Genomic DNA, 27,920 nt, shown 5'->3' on the forward strand with positions numbered 1-27,920 from the left:
GGGATGGTCAAGCAGGTAAATATATGCACTGACAAAGACTCAGGTTTCTTGGCAGATGGCTTTGGCTCCATTGAGGGCCTTGATAGCTTGGTTTAGAGCTTTGTTTTGCGGTCTTTATACGTTATTTAGGAATAAACAAATCAAGTTTCCTGATCTTCTATCGGAAATGGGAGATAGAGTAGCACTCAAGTAAAAGCGAGTCCTACATTAATTGAAAGTATTACTACTACTGCCCACCATTCTCTGTTCCACCGCTGCTCCCTCCTTCTCCGAGATGTACATCTGCATGTCCCATTGATGAAGAGACTTGATGATTTTTGTATAGTTCCGGATATCTAATATGTTGCACAGGGTACACTCACTAGCAACAGGCTAATATGTCCATTTCACTTTCTAGAACATTGGCATTTTTTCAAGCACAAGCTTATTCTATACGATTTCCACATCAGTTTGATTTTTCTAATTTCTTTTCATGAAAATTCATACTCATTTTCAATGCATTTCCCCCTTAGTTTATACATTTTCGTAAGCAACTTCCCCTACTGTATGCATTCTTGTACGTAATTGTCCCTAAGGTACACATTTTTTGACTGGAGAACTGCATTGTGAAATTTGGAGACGTGTGCATATCGAAAACTAATTGTGTTTTGGTTCACATATTTGTTTGGGAAGCATGAATTAGACCAATTTGAACCAAACAAATCCCACCCGTCCCCATTCCTCACCATCACATCCTCTTTCTACTTAATAGATTGGACTTCTAATGGCAATCTGTCAGAGGTATTTTGTTTATCCAAGTCCCCAGCTTTCTTTAATCAAGAAAGGGCTGATTAACTAGCTCAATTAATACAGGAGGATCTTCTGCCTGGAAGTTCATTGCTGAGCCACACAGGAGGACATCTTTCCCCTTTAGCCGCCACTTTTCTGTTCTGGTTACACGTCAGCATGGGAGATGTTCTACAGTGTTTTCTGTGATTGGTTAACTCCTTCAACAAATCTAAGAGCAAGAACATCTAATTCCTTCTGGGCACTCACTTTTGTATGTCCATAAAACTGCCATTAGCGGGTTCAGTCTGAGTGTCCAACAAGCCTTTGATACTCAATTGGCTCCCAAAAGATCTATGCATCTGGGATAGTCTTGACATTTCTTGGAGCAACTTCAGAAGCAGTCTAATTCTCACATGTAAATGATTATGAAGGGCCATAGATCAACGAAAGAGTGCATACTTCACAGGCAGAAGGTCACACATTCACCTCCTGGCATCTCCAGCTAGGGCTGCATAGAGGAAACCCACATGAAGTCCCATCATTCATCAAGGAGTCAGGGTGGCATGCTGCAATTATTCCTTCATGACCAAATTTCCTTAAGTATCAGCCCCCTTGAAGACTCCTCAAGCTTCTTGGCTTAGTTCTTTGTTTTTTCATGAACAGTTATCTGTTCGGGATGGTACAACCTTGGAATGCTAGAGGATCTCTTAACCATCTTTGCTGGCCGCCTGCTATAGCTGATCTTTGGGTGGTGCAAAAGTTCGTAAACATTGATAAGACCTGAGAACATGACCATCACAGCAGGTGTGATTAATGTTAAAAACTGCACGTAGCAAAGGGAGATCTCAGGTATAGATGTCTCCAAAAGGAGATCTCAGGTATATGTGTCTGATATATATCTCAGGTTTATATGTCCCCAAGCTGAACTTCAAGGCCAACCTGTACCATGCAGGAGCTGTGTGTTGGCCACTGGCTGGAGTCCCTCTGTTGTCATTTCATTTGGAGTCCCTCACAACTGAACAGGGCAGTAAGCTAGGGTGACCATATGGAAAGGAGGACAGTGCTCCTGGATCTTTAACAGTTGTATTGAAAAGGGAATTTCTGCAGGTGTCATTTGTATATATGGAGAACCTGGTGAAATTTCCTCTTCATCACAACAGTTAAAGCAGCAGGTGCCCTGCCCTCTTTTAAATCTGGTCACTCTAGTATAGCTCCTGCACTTTAACTGTTGTGAGGAAGAGGGAATTTCACCAGGTTCTCCATATATACAAATGACACCTGCTGAAATTCCCTTTTCTATGCAACTGTTAAAGATACAGGAGCCCCGTCCTCCTTTTCATATGGTCACTCTAAGTATTTCATGTCTCTCAACCTGCTACTTAACAAACTCTTTAACTTCCACCTTTTGTGTGTTCATAGCCTCCAAATCCTCTTATAAACCTCGGCTTCTTGGCAAAAACGGGCTGTGAAAACCCTCGGCCTGAAGCCCTTGAGAGCTGCTGCAAGTCAGTGCAGACAATACTGAAGTAGGGAGCCTAAAGATCCGACATGGTAAGAACACAGCTTTCCATGTGCTCAGGTCAAATTCTATTCCTCAGGAACCTTTGAATCCAGCCAACCTTCCCTAACTTGGTTCAGTCCAGATAGATTGGGCTGACTCTACACGCATCACCCCAGTCAGCATGGCGACGCTTCGCAGCTGGCATTAGCCCAGCCCTGGCTGGTTCAGAGGTCACAGCTGTGCTCTGCCGTTGGCTGCCAACACTCCCTGGCAGTATGAAGGCATAATGCAGATGCAGCCCTCAGCTCCTGCCAGTTTGGGGGGTTAATGAAAGAGTTGGGAGTTCATTTCAACACTGATATTCTTCCCGTGAAGGTAAATATCCACCTCCCACTACCTTGTACCCATCTGGATACAAACAAAAACATCTGGATACAAATGAAAACATACACACTTCAGATAACATGAATATACACAGATAGAAAGGCCAAGAAGATAGGCAGCAGCATCCCATGCATATGTCTACTCAGAAGTAAACCCCAATGAGTTCAATGAGGCTTACTCCCAGGTAAGTGTGTCAAGCAGAAATAAGAGCCATGCTGGATCAGATCAAGGGCCCATCACATCCAGCATTCACACAGTGACCTGTCTGCGGGAACCCCCAAGAAGAACATGAGTGAAACAGCACCCATGTTCCCCAGCAATCGGTGGACGTAAGCATACTGCCTTTGATCCTGGAGGTAGCATATAGCCATCCAGACTAACAGCCATTAATAGCCTTCTGCTCTAGAAATTAACTGTTTAAAGCCATCCAAACTGGTGGCCATCACCACATCTTGTGGTAGTGAATTCCATAGTTTAACAATGTCTTGTGTGAAGAAGTCCTTCTTTTTAACTGTCCTGAATCTTCCACCAATCAGCTCCAATGGATGACCCCATTGGGATCTAGTACCATGAGAGAGGGAGAAAAATGTCTTCCTCTCCACATCATGCATAATGTTGTACACCTCCATCATGTCTCCCCTTAATGCCATTTTTCCCCTAAGCAGAACCTCTTTTGGCCTGAGGACTGAATTCCATTTTGAAGAAGCTTCTTCTCGCACCAAGGCAGAATCCTCCACATCAGCCTTTCTGCCTCCCCAAACCAGACAAATAATACAACCTTATGGGGGAAGACCATAGCTGAGAGATAGAATCCATGGTTTGCATGTAGAAGGTCTAAGTTCCATCATCATTGGCATTTCTGGCTAAAAAGAATCTGGTAGCAGGGGATGGAAAAGACCTCTGCCTGGGACCCTGGAGAGCAGCTGCCGGCCAGCATAAACAACAAAGGGTTAGATGGACGAATGGTCTGGCCTGATCTAATGCAGTTTTCTATGCTGGCTTAGAAGCAAGTTCCGCTGTCTTCAATGGTGCTCGTCCAGTGTGTTTAGAACCATAGCCTATATTATATGGTGCAACCTGAAGGGGCAACTAGCATTCCCCCAGCTTTCCAAGCACCGACTGTCCCACTCTGGCTCTTTGCAAACAAATGCAGGGAGGTATACAATGGGTTTATCAATTTCGCAGGCAAATGGTCCCACACATAGGTTTCAGTCCAATGGGGTTCAGGCTAAGGCAGGAGTAGTCAAGACAGCAGGTAGACATCAAAACATTACACAGCCCAGAAGCAGGGTCAAGAAATAATCCAGTAGCGTGGAGCATCAATCACAAAACAAAGTAGCAGAGAGAAGTATTGTTTCCTGCAGATCTCGAGTTACCAGTAAGAGCTAACAGCCAGAGCCCCACCCAGTGCTCAGCTGCATCCCATTAGAGGCTTGTCTGATGCCCTCTTCATGAGGAGAGCCCAACTCATGAGGAACCCTCTTCAGTAAGCAAGCACTCCCTCGCCTGGCCACCATCCTACCATGGACCTTAAGGCATGGCACTCTCAGGGGACAGGTGATGACCCAGCATCACCCTCTGCCACAGAAGCACAGCTCTCTGCCTCTCTAGGAGGGCAAGTTCCAAGGCATCCCTCCTGAGGGTCCTAGACCATCTTGGCTACTGGCAGGGTCTTCTGAGGGGCCAATCGATTCTGATAGTTCTGGCTCCTCCTCTGAAGACAACGCCTGCAGCTGCAGGGCACCTGGGACCAAGACGTTGAGCAGGTTGAGCAAGAGGCGGCAGCAGAATCTCTCCGCCTCTTCTCTAATACATTAAATTGCAGCATCGGATAATAAAAGTGAACCAACTGAAAACAACTGCTCTTTAAAGATGAGGAATGGGAGACTGGCACTCCCAGACTGCATACACAGCCACACAAAAAGTAGGCTGCCTAACTCAGTTTTTTATTTCCCCTTCAATGTGTTTAATTCGAGGCCTTCGTGTCGGCTTTCATAGCCCAAAGCCCGAGGAGTTTGGGCATAATTGCTCATGATTTGCAATTCTCCACACAGCCGCTCCAGCAGAAAATGTCAGCAGCCCTGCTGAATTTCTAATATATCGCTGGCCGTGGCAGCCCACTGATTCCGTTTGTCTGAAGTAGCCATGGGCTCGGACAAACCTAGTGTCCCAGTGTTGTACGGTGACCCGTCATGAAATAATATTGATTTTTTAAAAATATGCTTTTAGCACTTGGTGGATAATGTTCTTTGAGCGCCTGGATCATTAGCAGTAGGTAGCTAAAAGTTAGAATCTTGGGAACAAGTCATAGGCTTGTACCTCTAGATCTTCATTTACAGGAAAGCCAAGACAGACTGTCTTACAAATAACCCCCCACAGAGTTATTAGAGCCCCAAACAGATTTTATAGCCCATGTACTCACAATATCTAATGTACAGACGTTTGTGGCATTGTGATGCACCCCACCATCTTCCAATTTACTATAGCTTTTAATTTGAGCAGAGAGAGAAAATTTCTGGTTGGCAAGGAACAGTCTTGCGGTGTAACAAACACTGTTACTTTTGTCATGCTTCCTAGAGCACTGCTTACTTCTAACCTACTCCGCTTGTTGTATGTTTGTAGAAGTACAGGCTGCTTAGGTGAGACACAAGCGGAGGCATAGACATAAAGCTAGTCCTGAAATAGCATATCCCAGGCCTTTCCCCTCCCTGTTTCTTTGTTATTGTGATTTTAGAATGTAAGCTATATAGCAGGCTGTTTTGTATTCTGATTTATTTTGTTCTGTACAGCACCATGAACATTGATGGTGCTATATAAATAATATTATTATTAATAATAACAAGAACAAGATAATAGGTAGGGAAATACATTAGAATAGACTGGCACCATAAAGTTGCCTTGGAATTTACACGGCTTGGGACCACAATACCTGGCGGAACGCCTCTCCCGACATTAACCTACCCGTACGCTGCGCTCAACATCTAAGGTCCTCCTCCGAGGGAAGCTCTGAGGATGGCAACAAGGGAGAGGGCCTTTTCGGTGGTGGCCCCCCAATTATGGAAAGAGCTCCCCGATGAGGATCGCCTGGAGCCAACATTGTTATCTTTTCGGTGCCAGGTCAAAACTTTTTTCTTCTCCCAGGCATTTAACAGCATTTAATAGCATATGCTGAATTTTTTAACTGACCCCAGAATAGTTGTTTTAAACGGATATTGTCTGTTTTTGTTTGTATTTTACGCTTTTTATGGTTTTAAATTTTGTATGTGTTTTTAACGTTCGCTGTTTTTAACTTTTGTAAACTGCCCAGAGAGCTTCGGCTATGGGGTGGTATGTAAATACTACTACTACTACTACTACTACTACTACTACTACTACTACTATATGGAACCTACCTTTTGCCTTCAGTGCCACCCACCACAGTCATGCATCTCCAAAGACCTTCTCCAAAATTGAATTTGGTCCTTGGGGCTGAAAGAAGTTCAACACCCCATTGTATAATGATGGGAAGAATGAAATGGCCTAAATTAGGCTGTTAAAACCCCTGATTTGGAAGGCAGTTGCACAATTTCGATTTTCCTTGGTTTAAAAAACATTTTTTTCTATTCAATTTTCAATTTTCCTCTTTTTAAAAAATATTCACACAATAATTTTGCATGCTCTCTGTATGCAGAAACCCCTGCCTTGCCAGTGGGCATTTAATTGCTCTCCTGAAATGCACAGAACCATGACATTTGCTATGAGAAGGAAGCTTTTAACAACATATGCTAGGTTTGTTTGGTTTTTAATGGATCCCAAAACTGCTGTTGTTTAAATTGATACTGTTGTTTTATACTGTTGTTTTTATATTTTTGATGGTTTTAAATTTTGTATACTTTTTAATGTTCACTGTTTTTAACTTTTGTAAACCGCCCAGAGAGCTTCAGCTATGGGGCGGTATATAAATTTAATAAATAAATAAATAAATAAAATATAGGATTCAATCATTCCTTCTGTTTGCAAAGTTCAGGAGTGAGTATGGATCTTTATGTAGCCCAATAGCATCATCCACACAAAACAGAGAATTCTCAGCAAGCTTGGAAGAGCTCAGAAATTTGCAGGTTAAAATAAAATTAAAAAATCTTTAAAAGAAAAATCATACAGGGGACCCCTCCAAAACAGCTGAATTAGGACTGCACATAGACAGTGGGCACAGAATTCTGACAGACGGCTGGGGAAAACTAGAAAATTGGGGAGGGGGGAATGCAATGGACTTTCTCAGAAAAAGACGTGGCTGGCTGGAACCCTGAATAGGGGGCAGTCTGTACTGCAACATTTTGTTGCAGGTCCCAATTGCATCCTTCCATTTCTCTGAATTTGTTTCCAACTGGAGGCTGAGGCCCTCTCCTTGCCGCTTCTTTCTACCGCTGCGCATGATTTTATTGCTGTTATAAATCTTGTCATTTTCTAGATTTGCCGGCCTTACATCTCTCCTGCACAATAACTCTATTAGTTTCCCTAGCCATCTGAAAATGTCTCCTCCGCTCTTGTTGGGGCTGTCGCCACCTTCCTTCTGCCCCCTTTCTCCTCATTATAAAATGCTCTTTGGTTTTGCCTGCTGTTTCATGGTGCATGGAGGCTGCATTCTGAAAATAAAGCAACACCAAAACGATCAAAACAGGGCAGAATTGTATTAATTGGCTGTGTTAGAGATGAGCTCCAGGGATTGATATGATATTTTAGGAGCAAAAAACAACCCACCTCTGCCCTGAATCTGAAAACAATGGAAGCTGCAGCGATGGGAAAGAAGGCAGGCTGAAAAGGACCCAGAAAGATACTCTGGAGTCACTTTATGGTGGGTGCAAAAGATCATATTGATCTGAAATAGTTATCTACACTTGAGTACCAAACAGGGCTGCACTTACTTGACTAGATGGTCAGTTTGATCAACCTTCTGATCAACAAAAAGGCGACCCAAGATGAAATGAGTAAGCAACACTGTTTTTGTTTTTTTTGCAAGTTAAATGATTTAAATACCAGAAATTGTGGGTGGCACGTACCATCTTAAAAGAGGCATCCTTCCCCCTCTCATATAAGGTGGAATGCCTCTTTAGAGCTGGTGCTTGCTGAGACAGGATTTATAAAAACTCTCTAACAATACAATAATCACCAGGATAATTTATGAATCATAAGATCAACTATTGCTCTAGCAGCATATATTTGCTGGTATTTGCTGCAGGAAAGGCAAATCAAGTCACTTTTTCATTCACTAGGCTGTTGAATAAGTATTCAGTTTTTCGATGAACTGTCCAAAAGTCAATTCAAACAAAAGCAGGCTAAAATGGTTTTTCTTTAAAATGTAGAAATGAACAACCTTTGAGCGCAATTCCACAATTGCATTTTTTTGAAGGGCATGTGGAGCAGTATGTTTTTCATGACCCATGACATCACAGGTGCTATCCAATAGATGCTTGTGACAATCCTGCACGCTACTCTGTTAGGAGAGCCAACATAGGGAAAGAGAGACCATGTATCAAGCAAAAGTGAGAGAAGAAGACTGAGAAAGCCAAGGAACAAGAGATGAATGTGAACCGATTAAACTTATATATACTTATGGTTCATTTCATCTGGGACTGATAACTACACGGTTAAGCCAAAGGCTAGCCAGAAAAGTTAATACAGGTTTTGAGAAGGAATGTTTAAGAAGAGGGAGACCCTCCAATGATACATATGCTGTATGAAAACTGAGAACATTTCCCATACTTCAACAACAGTACGAGATGTTTCTGTATTTGCTGCAATGACTATAAATGCTTCTCTCATCCCTCTTGTGTGGTTGCTGTTGTTGTCTCTCTGCTCAGACAGCAAATCACCCTGCAGGGATCACCCACCTCCTGTTTAATAAGAAATAATAACCATCTTGGACTCGTTGCTGAGCCCCAGTAAGCAATATATTTCCACACTGAGTCCTTAACTGATGTTTAAGACACCTCTGAGCAGCACAACACCACAGTTCAATATGGAGCCAGAAAATATTCTCAGTCTCTTAAGGAATCGGCACCATCTATAAGCGCAAGAAGGGGCGTAAAAATGTCCTCTGTCAAGAACATGGCACTCTCGAGGGCTGCGGTACTACTCCAAAAAGTCATGCGCTGCAATTGGCACATCTTGGACCAGTTCAGACATCACGTTGGGATAAAATGATGGGTGGTTTTTTGTGTGTGGTTGCCTTTTGCCCTTGTCAGAGTCCCCAGGTTCCGGTGCCTGAGGGCCAAATTAAACATTCTTGAACTGAGTGGTGATTGGTTTATTTACTCCAGAGTAAGCACACATAGGCCTAATAATAAGCTCTGCTGCCCACTCATCCATTTCACCCTGAAATTCTGCCCCCCGCAGGCAGGGAGGGAAATTTCAGGATGAAAACAGGTGGGAGAAAAACTCCTGGAGGGCCATGGTCCTGATTCGAATCACAACTACATGCTCTTACTCTGGAGTATATAAACTAATCATGGATAGCTCACCTTGTAATCAGCTATGTGTGATTACAAGAACTTTAGTTTGGCCAGCTGCTCACAGGCTTTAGCCGGTAGTCTCTCACATACACTATAACTGCCAAATTTACACAACTGCTCTCAAGCCAAGATTCACAAGATGAGTGCTGAGACAAATCACTATTTATTTCTTGCATTGATAACCCAGCCTTCCAACTATATAACCTGACTCAGGGGCAGCATAGACTGGAAAACAATCAAATCTAAATTGCAATTAAATGTGGCGAAAACATCAAGACCAGCATGATTTTAAAACAAACCACCCCGCAACTGACAATAGAAAGAAATAAAAATGGCAGCAAGAGAAAAGCTACAATTCAAACCAGCAGCAATGATCAGCTGTAGTGGATGAGCAAACAGACAACAAAGCAAACATTAAAAGCCTGCTGTAATTCAGCGCCCAAAAGTGCATAATGTTGGCACCACGTGATTATGTCTGGGGAGGACCCTTCGTAACCACTACCATACAGAAGGATTTTTCTTTGACTTGCTTGCAGAGCTCCCAAAGCAGAACTTAACCATCAGCTGTTTAAGGCTTCATAAAGAGCCAGTGTGGTGTAGTGGTTAGAGCATTGGACTGGGAGATCTGGGTTCTAGATTGTAAGCCTATGCGGCAGGGTCTTGCTATTTACTGTGTATAATCTGTACAGCACCATGTACATTGATGGTGCTATATAAATAAATAATAATAATAATAATAATAATAGCCCCACTCGATCATGGAAACCCATTATGTGACTTTGGGCCAGCCACCGACTCTCAGCCTAAGCTACCTCACAGGGTTGTTGTTCTGAGGACAAAATGGAGGACAAAACCACCTTGGTTCCACATAGACCCATCCTCCGATTGGAGTCCACCAGGGGAAGAGCCTTCAGCGTGGTGGCTCCCCTCCTGTGGAATTCCCTGCCTCTGGAGGTCAGGCAGACGCCAACCTTGTACTCCTTTCAGCGCCTCCTGAAAACATCTTTATTCCAAGAAGCCTTACCTTAATATACAGCCTTGGATTACTGTTATTGCTTCTTTTAAATTTAGTTTTAACTGTTTTTATTCTGTTTTTATTTTCATTTTACCTTGTACACCGCTCCGAAATTTTTCAGTGGGGAGCGGTATATAAATATTCTAAATAATAAATAAATAAATAAATAAATTGGTGGAATAGAAATGTAATAATATTGTTTGGTAAAAAAAGAAAAGAAAAAGATTAAAACCAGCAGTTATTACATTCTGTGGTTCTTTGGAACTTGTGTGTGAGTGCACACACATACAAATGCACACACACAGTCCTGCCTATTATTTACACACTCCGAACACCAATCCGGAGTGCCACTCTTGATCCCTGGAGGAAACGGAGCAAGGAGAAGGTGGGGTGCGCTTCTCACTTTCTCTACGTGGGGAGGGAGGGAGGGGGTCTGGCTGTGTTTCTTGTTGCCAGAGGTAACTGAATTCACACCTTCAGTGGAAATGCATTCACAGAGAAAAACAGGGAAATGAGAGAGCCAGTCCTCAGCATGGGGGAGAGCTTGCAGTGGAGGCTGGTGGTCTGATTCAGGTGGGGCTGTGAATCTATTCTGGGTTTTAGTCAGAACCAGCCAGGACTCTAAAGGAGCTATACAAAGTGCTAAACCCCTTACCTGAAATGGGCCCATCACCTTGGACAGCTCCTTTAGAATTCTGGCTGGTTTCGACCCTAAACCCGGAATGTATTCACAGCCCCACCAAAACCAGCCCCCACGGCATTCTCTTAGTGCACAATCCTATTCATCTCTGCTCAGAAGCAAGTCCCAATCGATGATGTTTACTCCCAGGTAAGCATGCATCGGATTGCAGCCTTAAGCAACTTGGACGCTCATGTGAGAAATGCATCGGTGGGGAAAGGAACAGGCGGGAGATAAATAGACAGTCTGAGCTGGAACGAATTCTATGAGACCAGCCACATTCTAATGAGTGTGATGAGAAAAGCAGCCATGCTTGGGGAGTAGTTGATACCGCTCATGCTGAGATGCCAGACGCCTGCAGGTTCCGAGGGGTGCAAGTCATCCTTGACACAAATACAAAACAGGTCAATCATAAGCTGTCCCTCAAAAGACCTTGACTACACCGGCAAGGACTTTTGAGGAAGGAGATGGAAGAATACCTGGGTTCAGGCCTAGAGGTCTGCATGCATATGCCTGGCTCTGGGTCCTTCAGGTGCAATCTTATGCATGTTTAGACAGAAAAAGTCCTACAACTGCTCCAGTAAGAACACATTTTTGCTCCTGAAGAAGGTGGCATGCCAAAATTTGTCAGGTATATTAAGGGTGCAATCCTATGCGTCTTTAGACAGAAAAAAAGCCCAGGGCTGGGAGCTGGACTTTTTCCTGTCTAAATATGCACAGGATTGCACCCTCCGTTGTACGTATCTTGGGCTTCGTGAGCACAGTTTGGGCAGTCCTGCGCTATTTGGTTGGCAAGGGAAAAGGCACCCAGTATATCATCATCATCATCTTAATAATTTATATCCCACTCATCTCCCCCAAAGAGGGATCGAAAGCGGTTCAAGCCAGGCCCAAACAGTAAACTAAACCAGAAACAAACGCACAATCCATAAAATACAAAATGCAAAAATCTGCAGTACAGCTTGCTAAGAAGAAGGGAGAAGCAGCAAGATGTAGTAGCAACTTCACTCTGCTTGGGGGGGAAAAACCTCTCTGTATAAGAATCAAGACAGAACAATCAATAACAAACAAGGCAGCGTGATAGGAGCTAATCAGACTCCATAAAGACTGGATCAGCTTTGCTAAAAGCTTTCTGTAAAGGTGATGACTTAGCCTGGGGTTTTGCTGCAACAGACGAACACAGCTGGCCCTCTAGAACAGGAGCGTTTTAAGGGAGGCTGAGCAAGGCAGGTGCCCCATGTCCCATATTCTGGGGGTGTCAAATTACCTCCTGAAACCCGCAGCAGCAGCCATAGCCATGTAGTGGCCCTCTTAGGCCTTGTCTTGTGGTAGGAGGGATGCAGCCGTGTGCTGCTTCACTGTTGCCACTGCAGAGAGGGCTGCGTGCCGTGTCGCTCTGGCTCTGCAGAGCAGTGGGCAAAAGCCTAGCTCTGAGGAATTCTCAAAGCAAGGCATTGGTGTGCCTGGTGCTCCAGAGACCCACACCGGACACCCTCCTGCTGTGGCAAATGAAGCAGCAGAAGAGTGCCCTGCACAGCTTTCTGGGACACCACCCACCCAATGCCTAGCTCTGAGGATCCCTCAGAGCAAGGCTCTGTGGGAAGCCCCACTGGCAAATGCTGCGGCAAAAAAGTGGCTGGTGCAACTCTCCAGAGAGCTTCTCTGGCCCAAACGCAGGGCCTCTGAAGAAGGCTGCCTGTGCTACTGTGGCACAGGCAATTTCCAGGGCCACCTCACACAGGTCTCGCTTTGAGGAAGGACCCTTCAAAGCAAGGCACCCAGAGAGAGGCAGACAGTGGTGGTGCTGCGTTGTGGGGAGGAGAAGATGGTGGAAAAGAAGGGGATGGCAGCTAGGGGGCGAGAGAAGAGAAGGCTGTGGTGTGATCCTGAGCACAAATGAAGCCTCGCACAGATCCACGGAGAAGCAGGACAAGCAAGATACGCTGGAATCGACAGACATTTTATCCAGTCTGGAGTCAGGAGAAGCATCTGGTTTGCGGGGATTATCTCGCTGTACTGCAAGAAGGATTTGGTTGGGCAGAACTTAAACACGTTCTCAACCTCTGCCCTCTTGGGTTTTAGTTTGCAGAATCACAGATCACAACTAGAAACTCTGCAGACAATGGCCTGATCTACACCTTGTGTCAAATCATTATGATCCCATCATGATAATGCTGTATCTAGAGCAGTGTGGCAATGGAATCAGTTACCTAGGGAGGTTGTGGGCTCTCCCACACTAGAGGCATTTAAGAGGCAGCTGGACAGTCATCTGTCAGGGATGCTTTAATGTGGATTTCTGCATTAAGCAGTGGGTTGGACTAGATGGCCTTATGGGTCCCTTCCAACTCTACTATTCTATGATTCTATGATATCCCTCTTGGTGCATTTATACCTTGTAAGACACACAATGTCATTTGTGGTGGTATTTTGGACAATGTGGAATGAAAAGCAGGAAATAACGCTATGAAAGCAGTATATGGAATGTGTAATGTGCCCCTACAGTTATCAATGCACTTCAATACCGCTATAAAGCAGTTGTGTAGTTCTAGCCAATGATAACCCAAGCAAGAGCCAGCCACCGAGAAGGGAATCTCTTGTGCGCATCTAATCCAAGCGGTACTGAAACTGGGGGATAATTCCTCATGGAAAGATGGCTTTCAAAAGGCCCTGCTTCCAGACGGCTTAAGAGCACATAAGCCAGGTGGCCGCTGTTTCAGTAAGATGTGCGGCCCTCTGTGTTCTCTCGGGTGTCTCTTCTTTCAAGGCCGACAAAAGATTTCAGAAATTTGCAAAGCTCAAAACTAGGAAGGAAGGCCAAGACGAGGCCTCAATGTCCTGCTTGGGGCAGCAACTCAGTGGTCGGTTGAGCACGTGCTTGGCATACAGAAGGCTCCAGGTTCAAGCTCCGGCATCTCCAGGTAAGGCTGCCTGAATCCCTGGAGAGCCGCTGCTGCCGGTCAGTATCAACAATACTGGGCTAGATGGACCAATGCTCTTACTCAGAACATGTTACTGGTTAAATGCTTTAAGAAAATAAGAACATAAGAAGGGCCCTGCTGGATCAGACCAAGGGTCCATCTAGTCCAGCACTCTGTTCACACAGCGGCCAACCAGCCATTGGCCAGGGACCAACAAGCAGGACATGGTGCAACAGCACCCTCCCACCCATGTTCCCCAGCAACTGGTGCACACAGGCTTTCTGCCTCGAATACTGGAGATAGCTTTAGTGCTGCACTGGGGCCAGGTCTACACCATATCATTACAACCCCATCGCGGTAACTTTATATCCCTTTTGCACACTTGTACCTCATAGGACACATCATACCTACACCGTGTGTCATACTGATACAATTCCATCACGATTACCCTCTTGCACGTTTATACCTTGTGGGACACAGCGGATCGACACCTCAGGTCATCCTGATACGATTCCATCATAATTCCGCTATATTCCGCTTGAACATTTATGCATCGTAGGACACACCAGATCTTCACATTGATAATAGAAATCTTTGTCAATTATTCGAATGACTTTTAATTGATGAATTGATTCGATCTGCATAATTCTCCATATGAGAAAACGGGTTCTGAAGTAGAAATTTTATTTTTCAGTGATACACATGTGTCTCATAGCAGGCATCTTTTTAGAAGAGCCTTCCTCCTCTTCTTCTCTGGCACAGAAGGGGATGCCTCTTTTAAGTTGAGACTTGCCATCTGCACTTTCGGTAATTACTTGTATTAATAATTAGGTTCTTTTTTAAAAAAAATCTGCTAACTGATTAACTTGGGTGATAATGCTTAGTCAGTCAAAATGGTAGTTTTTTTAATGTTTTTATAAATATTTATGGCAAAAAAATAAAGAAAGAAATAATGTAATTCAATCAACCAATAATCAACATTCATCAATAATATTTTTAAAAAGTGATCATTACCTAGATTCTTAGATTTCATCCAATACTAAAGATGGGAGAAAATGCATTTTAAAGCAAAACGACCTAATTCACAGTTCCTGGATTAATTGTTGCATTGGAGCGCAGTTAGCCTTTGGACTGAACACGTCGCTGAATTTTATGATGCTAGTCTTGGCTCAAAAATTGCATACAAAAATGCATACGTCAGGCAAAGTTGCATCTAAAAATGCATAAACTGGGGAAAAATGTGTACCAAAAAAAGGATTCCTAATTCAGGATTCTTAACCGCAAGAAAGAGCAGTTCACACGTATAGCTGCACATCTCGGGATGCTTTGGCGTTAACGCAGAACATGTGGCTGTTTGAAGGGGACATGGCCAGTGGGCATCTTAGCAATTGAGTTATTTGGCACAAACATTTACCGAGGAATGGGGATGGGGTGTACAGATTGTATACTTAATGAGGCTTTCATTCAGACAGAGCTATGTTGATGCCAATCAGAGTTTAGGACAGATTTATAAATGGTTCTGTGAACGTATGTTCTTATTCAGCAAGGCTCCCTCCCCTTCGTACGCCCCACAATTTGACTGAAAATTCCCTTCAGGGGGATTTTCAAGTGAACACTCTCATTGGACTTCAGAGTTTACCACTGAAGCAGCTAATTCTCTTTTCCAACCCCCCTTCCCAATAAACAAACACTTAAACACTGGCAGATTACTTACACAGCTTGGAAAAATTGCTGCTTGTTCCAACACGGATGAAGCACCCCAGTATAAGAAAAAGGTGGAAGAAAAGAACTGAGGAGGAAAAAGAGAGGGGGGGGGAGAAAGAGAAAGGATTCTTAATAACAGTTTGTTTTGGTTTGCACGGCAGATGTCATTTAGTGGTACATGACGTTGTCAAAGTACACCCACTCAGTTTACTAGCCAGATTTTGCGACTCCATTAAACATTCACTTCAGCGAGTAGAAATAAAATCCAGTTATCCGCCGACATGAATTTCAAGAAAGCTTCCTGTTTCAGGAAGTGATATGTATGACTTTAAGGTCTACTAATGCCTCCAAGGGGAAGGGATGCAGCTCAGAAGGACACCACCTGCTTTGAAAAACATGGTCCTGGTTTCTATTTCCAGTATCTTCAGGTAGAGCCAGGAAAAGCTCCTGTCTGAAAACAAGGGAGAGCAGAGATGCTGAACTAGATAGATCAATGATTTGACTCAGTCTAAGGCAACCTCCTGCACTCCTAGGCAAACATGTGGGATGTAAACCCAGACACCTACAACTGGAATCAAAATGCATCCTCATGTAATTAACAGGCCATAAGTTAAGCACCTGCTTCCCTTTCCTACTGAACTCCACAGGACTTCCACAGTCCCATCCTAGACACATCTAAGAACATAAGAAGAGCCCTGCTGGATCACACCAAGAGACTATCTAGTCCAGCACTCTGTTCACACAGTGGCCAACCAGCTGTCAGTCAGGGACCCATAAGCAGGACACAGGTGGAACAGCACTCTCCGACCCATATTCCCCAGTGACTGGTGTATACAAGCTTACTGCCTCTGATACTGGAGGTTGCACTTCGCTATCAGGACAACTCGCCATTGATAGCCTTCTCCTCCAAGAATTTATCCAGCCCCCTTTTAAAGCTGGCCAAATTGGTGGCCATCACCCCATCTTGTGGTAATGAATCCCACAGTTTAACTATGCGCTTCTACACAGAAGTAAGCTCGGGTCTCACTCTAGGGGAAAGTGGGCAAAGGGTTCCAGCCTAAAGCACTTAAACAGGGCAGGATCATTTTCTCAGCGCTTCAAACTTGGAAATTTCGTGGACCAAAAAAGAAAAGAAAAGAAATAAAGATCTACATTCACCCCCCAAAGCCCTCTGCTTTCCTTCTGCTACTGCTTGCACCGGTTATAAAACACCCCGGGGGGGGGGGTGCGATTAAGGTGAAACTCTTTACCGGCTTTCTCCTTTCATCACAGAAAGTGAGAGTGAGAAATGGAATCGGATCTTCTTTCTAGCCTTACAGAACTCGGGGGCGTGGGGGGGGGGGGGCGTCAGGCAAAGAGCAGAAAGGCAGCGTGTGAAACGCACCTGAGTGCCAGGGGAAATAGATACAGGACACACCATTATCTACACACACATGCAATATGATATGGATGGTTCAGAAGTTTCCCTTGACACCCCCGGTTTTTTTTTTAGCAGGATTTGCAGATGCCCCATGTTTATCCTAACAGATGTGTTCTCCCTCTGGAGAACTATACGAGTGAGGTTCTGAATCCAATTAAGAAGGGGTGGACCCGCACCAATTAAAAAAAAGGGGGTGGGGGTGGGGAGGCACAGTTGCAGACCTTCCTCCCTCCGCACCCCCACTTGGACCGCACCGTGGAAAGGTTGCCTGCAGCTGCACCCCACCCTCGATGGATTAGGGGCCGCGACGCTCCTCGCTCCGCCTCGAGGGGCGCAAACATGGGAGAAGGGGTTGGGGGTTTGTTGTCTTCCTTCCAGGCGGCGCCCGAAAGACAGACAGAAAGTCACACACACGCACCCGTTGGAAGCCGGGAGTTCCAGGATGCCCCGGGGCGGCGCGGATTCGCTTGCTCCAGATGGGACGGATGCGTGCGGATGCCTGGTCCAGGGATGGAGAGGGAGGGGGGAGGGACGTGTCTGGAGAGGGGTGGGTGGGAGTGCCGAAGGAAGCAGCCCTCCCCCGCTGCAAATGCCCCCGCGCGCCGCCCCTTACCGGAGCACCCCCAGGAGGAGGAGGCCGTTCTCTCCATGCGCTCCGGCGACGGAATCCCGAGCGGCTTGGTGGGGCTGGGCAGGGTAGGGCAGGCCAGCCGGCGGAGGCAGACGCGCCCCGGTGGCTTCCCTTGAGCGCAGCCGCTGCCAGCCGGAACAGCCGCCGCCGCCGCGGAAGGAGGCGGAGGCGGAGGCGGGACGCGGCGCTCTGCTCATGGGCGAGCCGGCGGGACCTCAGCCCGGAGGCAGCCGCCGCCGCCGCTGCGCTTTCCCAGTGGGGCTGCGGCGCCGCGCCGAGGAAGCCCAGCGCGGCGACTGCAGCAGCAGCAGCAGCAGCAGCAGCCACAGCCACAACTTGGCTGGGCTCTCGATGGCCGCTTCCGGCTCGCCTCGCCGCGGCCAGTCCGGGGCGGTTACGCAACAGCAGCGCCCTAGCGGCGTCGGAGGAGGAGGAGGAGGAGGAGCGCAGAGCGACGCCGCCCGCGCCCCCCTCTCCACGCCGCTCGCGAGTTCAACGGAACCGGAGAAGTTCTTCTGCCCGCGTTTGGCCCACATGCTTTGGGCTGTTGTCCGGCGGCAGGCAGGCAGGCGCGTGTAGGCAAGCCGGGCCTGTTGGCCGAAGGGGCGGGCGGGGCTGGGGAGAGTCTCGCTGCGAGAGATGAAGGATGCTCGAGTCGGTACCCGAAATCAGGAGCGTTTCGACCTGACGCGCGTGCTGGCCATTTCTTCCTCGCACAAGAGGAGCCACTGCGGAACCAGACCCAGGGGCCACCTAATCCGCCACTCGGTGGCCAACCAGCTGTCGACTCAAACTTTTTTAGGGGTGCTTTAGATGACTTCGCAGCACATTTCATGAGGGGGTGCACCCAGGGCAATTTATTATTATTATTTTTTTAAAGGTGAAGATGTATCGAATGCTTAACCATAAAGGACATCATTTTTATTCATGTATTTATTAAGCACTGCACACCCTGATGCCCTACTCCGCATTCAACCTGCCTGACTACAGGAGGGCCGTTGCAGGTGAGGGAGGGGGGAATGAGGAGACACTTGTCAAGTGGTGACACTGGCAAGAGGCGGGGCTTACGAGGGGATATGAGCCTTCAGGCCTCTCCTCCTGGCCACTTTGAAGCGCAGCTCCCAGCAGACAGGCTTCCAGCAGAGTGATTCCTGCCGTTGGGGGCGACTGGGCTCTCTCAGAGGCAGTGGTTCTTCAGTATGGTGCCGGAGCACCCAGAGGACCATTCCCCCTGTGTCTGGATCCCCCTCTGGATCCCTGCTCAATGGCATCCTCAATTTGGCACCTATTGCTTGAGAGATTAGGGTGTGCCTGGGCACACCTGGCACACCCCTTGTGCATGCCTTTGCGTGACTTCCTGTCCGTCCAGTTGTGTGTCTGCTTTTAAAGATCACTTTCCCCAGTTTTTTTTTTTTTAAGAGCTGGGAAAATGGAGTATTCTTTGTGAGCAGTCATGGAATAAAAGCAGAGATCCTCTTATGGATCAGTAACTGGTTAAAAGAACAGAAAGAAGAGAGTAGTAATAAATCGTCAATTCTCCCAAGGGAGGGAAGTAAATAGTGGCTTGGGACCACAATACCTGACGGAACGCCTCTCCCAACGTGAATATACCCGTTCACTATGTTCAACATCTAAGGTCCTCCTCCGGGTGCCTACTCCTAGAGAGGCTCGGAGTGTGGCAACAATGGACAGGGCCTTTTCGGTGGTGGCCCCCAGACTGTGGAATGATCTCCCTGATGAGGCTCGCCTGGCACCAACCCTGTTATCTTTCTGGCACCAGGTTAAGACTTTCTTCTTTGCCCAGGCATATGGCGGCACATCCTAATTACCCACATGTTTAGTTTTTAATTGGTTTTTAATGCTTTATGTATGTATGTTCTGTGTTTTAGAGTTTTAAATTTTGTATACTTGTTTTTATCTCAATTTTAGAATTTCTGTAAACCGCCCAGAGAGCCCTGGCTATGGGAGCGGTATATAAGTGTAATAAATAAATAAATAAATACATACATATGGGAGGAGGCATTCCTTCAAATAACCTGGCCCCAAACTGTTTAGGGCTTTAAATGTCAATACCAGCAGTTTTTAAGCACACTGTTTTGGTTCAAGGTTCTCAGCCAATAACGGCTTTCTAAAGAACTAGTGGATGAACTGTCTTCAATGGGACTTACTGTACATCAGCGTCAACATGCATAGGATTCTGCTAAGTCCGTTTCTCACTATATCTTGTCAGTTTTTCTACTGAATTGCTTGAATTATCTGGAATACATGCTTGAATCTCCATTTTGTAGGTCCTCACCCCTACATTTTTTGTAAACTGCCCAGAGAGCTTCGGCTATGGGGTGGTATATAAATGTAATTAATAATAATACATTAAATGCACGTTAACGAAGATTTTATTTTATTTTTGGTTTTGAACTAACTTAACTACTGCTCTCTGGCTCATGTTTCTAAGAAATCATAGGATGAAAATAGACCAGTGATCAAAAACAATTTCAGCTGTCACAAGTGGCTATTTCCAAGCAATGCATTAATTAGGGAGAGATTAGTTCCCAGCATGATGCTAAGGATCTGAGTCTGAACATGTAGTATATGCTATTAGCCCCAAACACCTTTTTGGTTTTGGCCTTCCATCTGTATCATCCACCAGATGTGGTCTTTGTGTGTGTGTGTGTGTGTCTGTGTGATTTTAAAGAGCTAATAGGATCAAGGAATAACTTCCAGAAGGGTAGCCGTGCTTGTCTGTTTCAGCAAAACAACAAAGATTTTGTTGTGGTACCTTAAAGCAGGAGAGGGGAACAGTTTTTCTGTCATGTGCCTCAGTCTCTTGGGCCAGCCTGTTTGGGACTGTGTGCTGATGGGAGGTGGGCCCAGGCCAGTAGTGGATGGGCCCAGAGTCAAAGTGGGTGGGCTGTCCCTCTTCTCTCTCTCTTTATGCCACCCTCTCTCTCTCGGGCCTTAGCTAGACCTAAGGTTTATCCTGGGATCGTCCCAGGGTCATCCCTGTTCATGTAAATGACACACAGGGGATCCCAGGAGCAGGCAGGGACGACCCAGGGATAAACCTTAGGTCTAGCTAAGGCCTCTCTCATCTTTCTTCCAGCACTTTCTTCCACCATCTTCTTTCCATCCCTCTCTCTTTGTAGCACCATCTTCTCTCCCCCCCACCACATTCTCTCTCTCTCTCTCTCTGTTCCACCACCTCTCTCTCTTTCCCCCCACCCTCTCTCTTTCTCACCTCCCTTTCTCTCTCTTTATCCCCCTTCCTCTCCACCCAGCAGGCTGCCAAGCAGAGGAACAAATTGCTCTCGCCGGAGTTCTAAGCTGATAGTTGGTAGAGTGCTTTTAAAATTAAGCTTAGGGCCACACATTTCCTTAAAGAGTAACAGATGTATTTCATCACCTGCATGATGTGTTCTCCTTATTTGGCAGATCTCTCCTAGACTGCTCTCCTTGGTCCAAGTTTCTGCCACTTGAGAAGTCATCCACAGGAAATAGAGCACAGACAATAATTGGAGAAAACATATATTACCTTCTCATAGGGAGCCTATCACCTCCCACCCTCCACTTTGGGTTGGCTGAATGGAACTCAAGTCCACACTGCTGGAGGCCACCCTTGCGTCTTCTTAACCTCATGCTTCTCATGGCACATTTTGTTTTTTAAAATAATGAGACCATCCCTGGGACTTTGAGCCCCAGGATTTCTAAACGAAGTGGAATACGAATAATTTCAAAGATGACTGTTTGAAAGCTAACCCGTTTTTTCCTCCTTTGGTCAGATTCCCAAAGAGGCCTGCTAGGTGGGTGACCTCTCTTGACATCGCTTTGTCTCCTCTTGGGTAGTTCTCTTGTTGCAAAGTGAGATGAAAGTTCTGTTAAAAATGTCAGGAGGGCCTTTGTGAGAATGCAGCACACGCTCCCCCCACAAAGCGGGCCTTAAATAGGCTTCACTTGCAAAGGCAGAACATGTGGTAAGATGATCAAGAAGCTGTCCTTTGGACAGCATATCTATGTCTTCGGAGATAAGAGAGAGAGAGAGAAAAAAAAGGCGGACGGGTCAAGGTAATAAGTACACAAAAGAATATCTTCCATAAAAGACTTTCAGGTAGACAGATTATGCGCAACCCATTTGCAGAGGAATGTGAGAGAGACTTTCGGGGCTCAACGATAATAAGAGAAATGCACCAAGAGACATCTGTTTTTGGGGGAGGGGTCAGGGAACGAGAAAAACAAGGAGACTTGACCAAAATCTAGCCCTTTCTGTTGATGCTTCCGTGTGGAGGGTCTGGATTCCTTTCTAGACCAAAGGAGTTCTTGAAAATACGGGAGCACCATCTGGCAATAAAGCTTTACGAAGCTCACAGATGGTGATTTATCATCTTGAAGCCCCTGCTTCTGGCTGATGAACTGTATCCCCTAGTATGAGACAACAAAGTCCCCAGCGAAGTCTCCAAGACCACAATCACCCAGTGTACAGCTCGCACAGTTCTTCATTAATGTATGGAATTCTCTCAGGGCAGGCATCACCACCTGGCATTGCCCAGGTCCAAGCATCGTTGCAGGGCCCACTGCTGATGTCTGCCCTGGGCCCATCTTAATTCCTTTTCCTGGCAGTGTCCTGAGCAGCCACCAGGCAGCTAGATCTCATCACACGTTTAATTTCCCATGAATAGCCTCATTTCCCCATCTCTTGGGGGCATTGTGGAAAATTAAAAGGCTGGTTTGATGCAGCTGCCTGGCACAGCTCAGAACACTGTCATGGCAGCCAGGTAAACCTGCTAAGACCCGCTGACAGAGGAGGGGGCATTGGACACTTTCCTCAGGGACCCCTCAAACCTCAGGCTCATGCTATGTCTGAACCAAACTGGCCCTGTGCTAACAGAGTGTATACCACAGAGTTCCTAAGGCATGGTCTAGACATGAAGCTAAATGTAGTGGTAGATCCCTGAGTTGGTAGAATGGAGTATAACACTTCCAAGTTGCAATGGGGGTGGGTGCCATTTTAATGCCTTTTCATGTAAAACAAGTCCTTGCAAATGCAAACACGCAATGCTAGCATAATAGGTTGAAGGATTCTAGCCTCCTCCTCAAGAGGATTTAAAGATGTGGCCCCTCCCTCTGCTGTCTGAGGTGGTACCACCTAATTCTCACCATCTAATTCTGCTGCTTGGGACTGAAACAGCAATGCATAACGTTGTATAATGCCAATACAGCACATTCAAACTAAGTGACGAGAGGCAAGGAAGACAACTCCAGAATGGCATCGCTTTATTCATGGCATTGCTGGAGCCGAGCGCCACCTGGTGTGCAATTCTGTGCACGCCACAAAATGTGCTTACCACTTATATGGCTGTTCGAGGGCCAACCTTTGTATTATGTAGGAGATCCAAGCTATCCTGATGTGTGTATTCACAAAGGGCTCGCTCAAGACATTCTGCTGCCTCCCTCCATGTACAAAGCTGACAAGTCCTGGCAGTTGAATTTTACTTCAACCGTGGTGACAGGACAACATTTTCCAATGCACCTGAGGGCAGCAGGGATTACAAGGTATATGGTACGCACAAGCGCTGTCCTCCAGCACCTCACCACTGGTCCCCATCCCCTAGCTTCCACCGCCTGGGGCAGTTGCCTCACTCTGGCTAATGGTAGGGCTGGCCCAATATTACAGGATGGTCGTAGGCAGGGAGAGGAAATTGAGCAGGATAGCTGTGTTCAATATGGGGTAGGCAGAGAAGTTCCAGGGGGTGCACTATTCAGCTTTCCTTCAGGCAAGAGAGCACCAGAGCTGTATAGAAGTAGAATCATAGAGTTGGAAGGGAACCTAGAGGTCATCTAGCCCAACCCCATGTTCAATGCAGGGTATTCAATGTAGGATGCAAGTCCAACTTTCCTGAGAGACGGCATCCAGCCTCAGCTGAAATACACAATCTTGCCTCCACATGTTCATAGCCATGGGTTAAGATTGGTTCGGCCCTATTATTAGGCAGAATGAAGCAGTTGCTTCAGGCGGCAGCTACTGGGAGGCGACAGCAAAGTGCTGGAGAAGAGAGCTGAGTGCCAAGGGACCTGTCCTGAGCCCTCCTTAAGCTAACCTACTGCTTTCAGGTGCAGTGGAGGATCATTTTCCATTACCATTGTTGAAGTATACAGTCCAGTTGGCTTTTGTGCATGGAACAGGAGAGGGCGCCATCTTGTTCTCTGCCTCTGACATTTTTAGAAAGCAGGAAGAGGGAGTGGGGTGGAATTCTTGGTAGGCAATAGACACCTTTAAGACTAGGGAACAAACTCTGTGTGTGGGTGTGTATGTTTGTTCCATATGATTTAAATATTGCTGAAATGCAAGAGTATGGAATATTTGGCATGCTTATTATTTTAAAGAAAAGTGGTGGTAGGCAGCCTACTTACCACTGAGCTGGGCCACTGTTCTCATGGCCCTCTTTCCATGTGGTTTCTGGTTACGAACCTGAACACTGTACAGGAGGAGAGTGAATCTATCCATCAGTGCCATCCTGATCCTATGCCATAAGCTGCCAGACATGTTCTCTCACTTCCCTCCAGCAGTATCACAAGAAGGCCCAGCTATTCTATTAGTGGCACCCATGTTGCAGGTTAGCTTCCCTTGCTTCAGAGCCTTCGTAGATCCAGTCCCAAGGAGATCTTGGGAAAATGGAAGAAACCAGATTTTGCCAATGAGTGGATGATGGAACAAAAGTCACGGACGTTACAAAATCCATGCATCCCTGCTGTTGGCATTAACAAAATTGGTTTTTGGTAGCATTTGCCATTACGAAGGGCAAACCCAATTGTGGCAGAGGCACTTGGCATTGGTAAATACTAAAGGATTTCAGTGAAGACATAAATCTGTCTTTCTAAGTGATGGCTTAAAACTACTGAGCCCTATAACTAAGCTGACCTGGGTATGGTTCCTCATCAATTTAAAAAGTGGATTTTAGGATCCTGTTGGCAGAATCCCTTGCTAATGGAAATGCATGAAAATCCCTGTTGTTTTGAATGGGGATCCTATTGATAAGCAGACAAATGTAAATATTTTTTCATTCATTTATTACATTTCCATACCACCCAACCGCCAAAGCTCTCTGGGTGGTTCACAACATAATAAAACATAACATATAAAACCTTTAACATACAAAAGTGTAAAACAGTTTGAAATAGTCAAAAACAAAACAATTAACAATAAAACTACCAGGACCCAAGAAAAACCTAACATTAAAATGCCTCATTATATGCCGTCAAATACCTGGGAGAAGAGGACAGTGTTAACCTGGCACCGAAGAGATGTCAGTGATGGCTCCAGGCAGACCTCACTGGGGGTAGCATTCGAAACCCGGTGGTGGGGACACCACTGTGAAGGTTCGCTGCCTTCTTGCCATCCTCCGAACCTCCCTCAGAGGAGGCAAGTGAGTCCTACTTGACCTCATCTTTTATGCAGATAAAAAAGACATGTAGAACATAAATAGAAAATGCCACTATCCAGTGCATGACCACTAATGTACAGTAGAAATTAAGGCCAGTATTTCTTAGACTAGTTTCAACACAAACAGAAGTCAAAATACAGAAATCATAGGACACTTGAAAAACCGGATGTTGTTTACAAAAGTATTACGATTGCTCTAAATAATGTTATAGGTAATCCCACTGGTTAAATAGCAAACTTGTTAATTACAAATGGATATCTTTGTTAGTAGGAATAGATACATATTAAAAATACATACACAATACATTCGTTAGTGGAACCATACTGATCTATGATGTGAAAGCTGGATTTTGAAGGTTCCTGCATACGTTTACATCTGCACTGGCGTACATGCATTTACATCTACACTGAAGCAAATAAAATTACTCAGGACTTTGAGTGTACATGACTAAGATTTACAGCACAACCTTATGCATCTTTACTTGGAAGTATGTCCTAATGTGTTTCATGGGGACTTCCTCCCAGGTAAGTGGGTATAAGATTGCAGCCTTTAAAAATAAAAATCAATGTGGTGTAGTTTGCATCATGCTGATTGGGTGATTTTCTGCATGTTAGTGCAGACCTACCTTTCTTTCTTTCTTTCTTTCTTAAAAGTATATGGTGCTGTGGATAAAATTTGGGTTCAGCACCTCAGAAAGCTCCCTTAGAATTCTGACTGGTTCTGACTGAAACCCTGAGCGGATTTACAGCACCACTAAACTTTGAGCCACCAGCCTCCACTGATCTGGATGGGGGCTAAATGTTATTGATAAATGGTGTCTGTGTGTAAATCACAGCTTTGGTCACTGAGTGCTTAGTAAGAGTGGTGACCAGGGAAGGAGCATACCCTTCCATATGTGGATTTTGTAGGCAAAAGCCATGATGTATATATACACAAACCATGTATTTTATAGTCCCAAGTACTGTGTTGTCAGAATGTCACCAAAACAGACCCAAAATATAAATCCTTCCTTCCTCCTGTTCCATCAATTCTATACAGCCAGGAACTGTAGGCAATAGCATCTTGATTAGGGATGAGGGATAATAAATTCATTCAGTTCGCATTTTAATGCAGACTTAATTTCACACTTTCAAAATAACACGCGGACCAAAACTCAGCTATCTTCAGAAACCCGTATGTCTCTGAATTTTGCAATGGAGTTCTCCAATAATAATAAAAAAATGCATTTAAAAAATCTCTATATTACAGAAAAGTAAAAATGCATATATTTGTGAAAAAAACAAAAATGCATTAATTAGGAATATTACTTGTAAAAGTGTATTAATAGGGAAAATGCAAACAAAAATACATGTATTAGGCAAAATAGATGCAAAAATGCATATGAGTTTTATGCAAAGTTTTGGATGAACTGTACTTAAGACTGGAAAGGTCTCAAAGTTCATAATGAACCGAATTTAAGATTGGAAAATGAGAAACAGAAAGAAACAAAACTGACAAATCCCTTCAGCCCTAATCTTGATATATACTCTGGATTATATTTCATAGCTTGGAGCTAGCGATGTCGTGCCTCGATGAAGCCCTCGGCAAAGAAGAACTTTGAAAGATACTTTTTGTGGTGTATAGGTTCCATGATGGATGCATTTATGAAATGCAAACCACTGTGGCGACTCTTTTATCTGCATTAGCTACCATAAAACAAAATCCTAATGTTAAACAAACAACATAAAACCCATTAAACTATTTCTTAATGTTTCATTAGAGATTCTGCAAAATAGGGTACCTTCTTGGGGTGTGTGTGCACAGGACCAATGAGCTCTTTGTGGCTTTCATTGTAAGAGTGGACCCAATATAAATGTAGTCCCATCCTTTCCATGTACAATAACTGCAAGGAAATGTTCAAAGACTGATACATTTGGCCCACATATGATAACCATGCTTAACATGGGAGTTCCATCAAAATGTGTCTTTTGTTGTCACCTTAAGAAGTAGTGGTGACCTTTGCTTGCTATCAGAGCACTGCAACTTGAACCACACAATGTCTCACAGTACTCACATATTTCTAGGTATTTACATGTATTGTAGGATAGCTGCTGCATAAGCTAACTTTATACTGACTCGGGGCATATTTATGCTACTTGGCTTGATAATACAGCTGTTTGATTGTCATGGCTTCCCCACCAAAATCCTAAGAATACTATTTCATTGAGGGTTTTAGCCTGCTCCCTCCCTCTCTCTCCCTCCCTCTCTCTTTCCCTTCTCCTCCTTGTCCTCCTCCTTTTCCTCACCTTTGTTGCTTTTGCTGCATATTTGCTTGTCCTTCTGGTCCCAATTCACACTACCCGAAGGAAAGAGGGCTCCTTCTCCTGGCTCTTGTCACTACTTGCTTCGAGAGAGGAAGTGAGCAGGCAGTGACAATAAAGAAGAGTAGCAAGATCAAAAGGCTCTGAGGTTTGGCAGTAGAACTCCTGTTGGAGCATAGACCTCGGCAGATCTTGAACAATGCCAGACCTGAACACTGCCCCTTGATTTCCCTATCACTCTCCTGATGGAACTACAATTCCCAAGATTCCCTAAGTAGAGGAAATGACTCTTACAGTGCCCCGGGGTAAATTAGTATCTTTGAGGAGCCTTGAGCCATAGGGCCTACTTCACAATTTATGAAATTAAGAAAATGATCAGAGTTATCTGGGACAGGCCTATGCTACTTTGGAACTTCCCTATCGGTGGTGAATGTGCTATTTGTCTTTGAAAGTGACAAATACTTTGTGAGAAAATACCCAATTTTACAGTACCTGGAAGAAACAAGAACAACGCGAAGAACAGATTTAAGATAGTTTCACAGTTAATGAGGCTCTTAACTTTGAAAAGTTCCCTGATGCAGCTGAATTTCTTCAACTGTGTTTGAAAAAATAGGTTTTCTAATGTATATACGGTATATATAAAAATAGCCTGTAAAAAGGCATCGTGAGTGGCACAACG

The 27,920-nt window shown here is 45.1% G+C and overlaps 1 protein-coding gene across 1 annotated transcript in view; it reads right to left on the bottom strand.

The window, feature by feature from the left end:
• BEAN1 (brain expressed associated with NEDD4 1) overlaps positions 1 to 17,705 on the bottom strand; it is a 49,863-nt gene extending 32,158 nt beyond the window's left edge. Inside the window, exons 1-3 of the mRNA XM_063141444.1 lie at positions 17,491 to 17,705; positions 15,844 to 15,908; positions 15,468 to 15,542 (exon numbers count right to left, since the gene is read on the bottom strand). Of these exons, the coding sequence (XP_062997514.1) occupies positions 15,468 to 15,542; positions 15,844 to 15,908; positions 17,491 to 17,705 (355 nt within the window). The remainder of the gene's footprint in view (positions 1 to 15,467; positions 15,543 to 15,843; positions 15,909 to 17,490) is intronic.
• Between the last annotated feature and the right edge of the window lie 10,215 nt (positions 17,706 to 27,920).

This window comes from Elgaria multicarinata, chromosome 14, assembly GCF_023053635.1.
Source record: "Elgaria multicarinata webbii isolate HBS135686 ecotype San Diego chromosome 14, rElgMul1.1.pri, whole genome shotgun sequence".
Taxonomy (NCBI): domain Eukaryota; kingdom Metazoa; phylum Chordata; class Lepidosauria; order Squamata; family Anguidae; genus Elgaria; species Elgaria multicarinata.